This window comes from Geospiza fortis, unplaced genomic scaffold (genome assembly GCF_000277835.1).
Source record: "Geospiza fortis unplaced genomic scaffold, GeoFor_1.0 scaffold1770, whole genome shotgun sequence".
Taxonomy (NCBI): Eukaryota; Metazoa; Chordata; class Aves; order Passeriformes; family Thraupidae; genus Geospiza; species Geospiza fortis.
The window spans coordinates 10,472-14,784 of NW_005055240.1; the positions used below are offsets into that span (position 1 = coordinate 10,472).

Genomic DNA, 4,313 nt, shown 5'->3' on the forward strand with positions numbered 1-4,313 from the left:
GGACCCCTTTTTCGGCTCGGCTAGACTCAGCTGATGATATCGGCGCCGCCATCTCTCCTCAGCCCCTCGTCCTGCAAAAACGTCCTGGAAGGAGGGGAAAAGAGGGGAGAAACGGCAGGGCGCAGGGTGCCGGGGTCCGCAGGCCCCTTAGCTGAAGCGAGCCAGCCAAAAATTGCCACATTTGTGTCCGGCCGTGGCATTTTCCCCCTACCGGAACTACTCCCCCCAGCAGTGACGTGACTGGTATTAAATACACAGCGCTGAAAGCGTCATCCCTCCTTCTCCACTGATCCTCCTCTTCTTCCTCCCTTTCTAATCGATGATATGGACCTGTAGCTCGCCTTGTTCATTTTTTTTTTTTTCACTACTGGGGCAATAACTGTAATTGTTCTTTGTGTCCCTATCTCAGCCATTATTATCCTCAAATGCAGTTTGGGTTCCTGCCTCAACTACAGTCCTCTGAGAGTACTGAACTGTGGCTCAATAGGCACAGGCCAGGCCCCAGTACAGGATGAGGAGCTGCTGGTTTTTGGTGGGGTAGGCAAGGCACACTTCTATCAGTTGACAGGTCAGATTGTCAGGGTTGATTACCTGTTCAGGTATAAAGTGCCAGGTAATGGGAGGTGAGAACTGCCCTAGGAACCTGCCCAAATCCTTCCACCCACCCTCCCAGTCAGGAACTGGATGCCTCAGGGCAGATTTCAATATCTGCTCACCTTAAGTTTGTTTTCTCTTACATCATGATGACACCAGATTCCATGAACTCCATAGTGTACCAATAGTATTAGCTAATATCGTTAACAGTATTAAGCAGTTTACATAAGGATGAGCAATGACCACGGGAGGCTGCATTATAAAAGCCTTCACAGCAATCTCAGGCGGGCAGAGGGAAGTGTATTCCCTCATTGTCCACAAAAGACAGTTCCCCCAGCATAACAAGGCCATCAGTGTAAGGGCAAAGCATAGAGCCATTGTTTGTGTTAACATGTTTCCAAACTCAGCAAAATAGAGATAAGGAATGCAGCTGACAAACTCCATGCCCCCCATAGGAGCTTGCTACTTGATAACTACTATTTACTATAACATGATTTATATATTTATATAAATTTAACTGCACTTGTCTCACCCCACAGGTTGTGTGCCAAAAAAGGACTGTAGTGAGTTGACCTTGGTTGGATACCAGGTGCCCACAAAGCTGCTCTATTGATCCCTTTCCCAGCTGGACAGGGGAGGGAAAATAAGATGGAAAACAAGTTGTAGGTTGAGATAAGGCAGTTTACTAAAGCAAAAGCAAAAGTTTGTGCACACATGAGCAAAGAGAAAAAATAGGTTTATTCTCTACTTTCCATTGGTGAGTGATGTTCAGACACTTCCTGGGAAGCAGGGCTTCAGCACGCAGCTCTGGTAGGCAAACACTGTAAAGTAATGAAAACCCCCATTCTTCCTTCCTCCCTTAGCTTTTATATCTGAGCTGATGTCATATGGTATGGAATATCCCTTTGGGTAATTTAGGTCAGCTGGTCTCATTGTGTCCCCATCCAGGATCTTGTCCACTTCCAGCCCCTTGATGGGAGAATGTTGGAGACAGCACTGATGGTGTGCCAGTGCTGCTCAGCAAAAGCCACAACACTGGTGTGTTATCAGAACCTTTCCAGCTCCCAATGCAAAGCACAGCACTGGGAGGGCTGCTGTGGGGAAACGAACTCCAGCTCAGCCAGACACAATATACCGTGTTTCACTGAAGTAAAACATGTACAAAAGATGACATTTTCTGGATAAGACAATTTATTTTAACAAATACATGTATCTTTATGATGAACTGGAGGCTGCAACAGCTGCTCTCTTGGGCTTTGGCATGGCTCCCTCACGGAATCCATTCCTACAAGTAGAAATATGATCATTATTTTTTGAAAGGTTGACTTTTGCTCCAAGTTATTTTTCAAGAAGCAATGTTTCAGATCAGGTTCACCAGCTTTTTTCAGCTTCTCTCAGTAATGCACTGAAATCACTATGGAGTTCATATGTTCAGTGGTTTTTCTTAAGAAACATAATTCACAAACTGTTTGGAATAAGCAATATGGTTTTCTCTCTCTTCTGCTGAAGTAAATGACTTCTTCAAACAGGAAGATTTCATTAACTGAGTAAACATTGCAAGTCTGAATTCGATACAGCACATCCACGGAAGGCATGCCTTACTTTATGTTCCTACTAAGCAGCTTGGCAAAAGATTTCGCATTTGTTAGCACTGAAGTGCAAGTCAATTTCTTACAGAAATTGACCCCAAGCTTACTTTTGGAGATGACATTTCTACTTCAGCAACACTTGGTAGAAATAAGGCTGCAGTTGCACATTGTAAGGTGTTTTCTGGATGCTCCTGGGAAAGACTATGCTTACCAAAAAACCACAGATGAATGGATCCCTCAAATACACCTAGGTCCGGGACTTAAAAGACTTACTTTTCACTATTAAATCCAATCTACATTTTTAGGAAAAGACTTTTGAATTGCTTGGGTTTTTCATCCATTTTTCTGGTGTATCAGGCCAAAAGTTACAGAGCTGTGCTTTAGAACATGGAGGTCATACAAAAAGAAATTCTTAGCAAGTTTAACAGTACAGTACCTTTTAAGTACAACTCAAAGCTTTATAACAGATTTTAGAAACCTGTAACTTAGAATCAGATGTAACTTACTAATTGTACTCCAAATTAAAGAGCAATCACTGAAATATTTAAATCCTTTTCTTGTGGGCAAGAAGGGATTGGGATGCATTTCAAGAATTGTTTCTTAGAAAAATCCAACTTCAGTGCAACCATCAATTTCAGACTCCCAAGAAGAGGTAATGCTACACAAAGTATGCCTTTTCAAATGTGAGTGCTTTATTACAATACCCTCTGTGTTCTGTACTATCTACAATTAACAGAAACATCAGAGTTTGCTATACAGCGTATATTTTAACAATGAACGAGCTTTTTATAATTGGCAGTATATTCTTTTGCAGATATGACATCATTTATTTTCACAATATATTTTAAAAGAAACACCATACCTCATCAAGCATACTAAATAAGTGTTAACTTTGAATGATGAATTTCATAATTCAGTGAAATCCATTGAAGATGTCAGATTACACTCGTTTGTAATAAAATGTCGTACCTGAATCGACGGTAGACCCTTTTCAGGTGCCTCATGCGACCAGTACCTGTGGTGTTACGTCTTTTAGCCTTTGCACTCCAGTTATCTAGAACACAGAAATTACTGTTATTCATCTACACCAAATAATTAGTTGCATGGTACATTTGAATAGCACAACTATTCAATTTCATGGAAGAAAAAAACAATTATAAATCAAGTAAATTATTATTCAGTAATACTGCATGTTAGCTGAAAAACAGTGAAATCAAGATTAATTTCAAAAAATTTCCTAACACTGTAAGATGATACAGTATTCTTTCTTGGTTGGAAAAAAGCCAGATTATTGAAGATGACAAAAAACCACAAGCTTTTAAACTCAACTCTTACTTACAATTTCTCTTACGCTTAGCAGGGTAACCACATTTCCCACAGGTAGATTTCTGCAGATGGTACGCCTTGGACCCACACCGACGACACAAGGTGTGTGTCTTATTTCGCCGCTTACCAAATGATGATGTACCCTTTGTCTGAGAAATATTTCAAGACATTGCACATTGTAAATATCACTATCACTCAAAAGTCATGTAACTCAAAACACAGGCTTCTCTAAAAAACACTCTCAAATTCACCAAGTTCAGTAAACATGGCAGAGGCACACTGATCTCTGAAACACTGACTCAGTTTCTTTTATAGGTATCCTCCATTTTAAGAAACCAGTTTCTTACACTTCTCTTTGCCATTCCTATCCCCCTGCCCAGTGCTGAAATAAAATGAAGCCACTGAGTGGTTATCTCCAACTCCTTTCTCATCTCCCTCAAATGTATCGGTGATAAACAGTAAACTGCTTTTTCCTGAAGAAATGTATTTATTTTCATAGATTATCCATACACTCACAAGAAGCTTTGGCAATCAAACTCCCTCTTACTAAATTATCTGAAAGGCTTCCTCATCACTAGGAAGAGCGCTGTCCCGGCCAGGCCCGCAGCAAGCACGGAGGGGACCCCGAAGGAGATCCCGTGGTAGCACAGCCCCATACCCCATCGCTGTCTCTCCGCCCAGGACGCGATGTCCCACGCCCCCACACAGGCCAGGAACGGGGCCTTCAGGCTCAGGTCCCAGCCTCGTCTCCCCGCAGCACAGCCCCACCGCCGAGTCCGGCCACAGCACGGCGCGGGGGCCGCC

General features: G+C 42.3%; 1 protein-coding gene and 1 non-coding gene across 2 annotated transcripts; both read right to left on the minus strand.

Annotated features, from left to right (window-relative positions):
• Window positions 1-1,762: 1,762 nt before the first annotated feature.
• LOC102033243 (60S ribosomal protein L37-like) lies at window positions 1,763-3,664 on the minus strand (the record flags this gene model as incomplete). Its single annotated transcript, XM_005431442.2, has 3 exons — window positions 1,763-1,879; window positions 3,153-3,237; window positions 3,523-3,664. Coding segments are annotated over 3 exons (297 nt in total), but the record flags the coding sequence as incomplete, so codon positions are not given.
• LOC115949251 lies at window positions 1,981-2,061 on the minus strand. Its single transcript, XR_004082809.1, has one exon. It is a non-coding gene; the product is annotated as a small nucleolar RNA SNORD72 (small nucleolar RNA).
• Window positions 3,665-4,313: the final 649 nt, after the last annotated feature.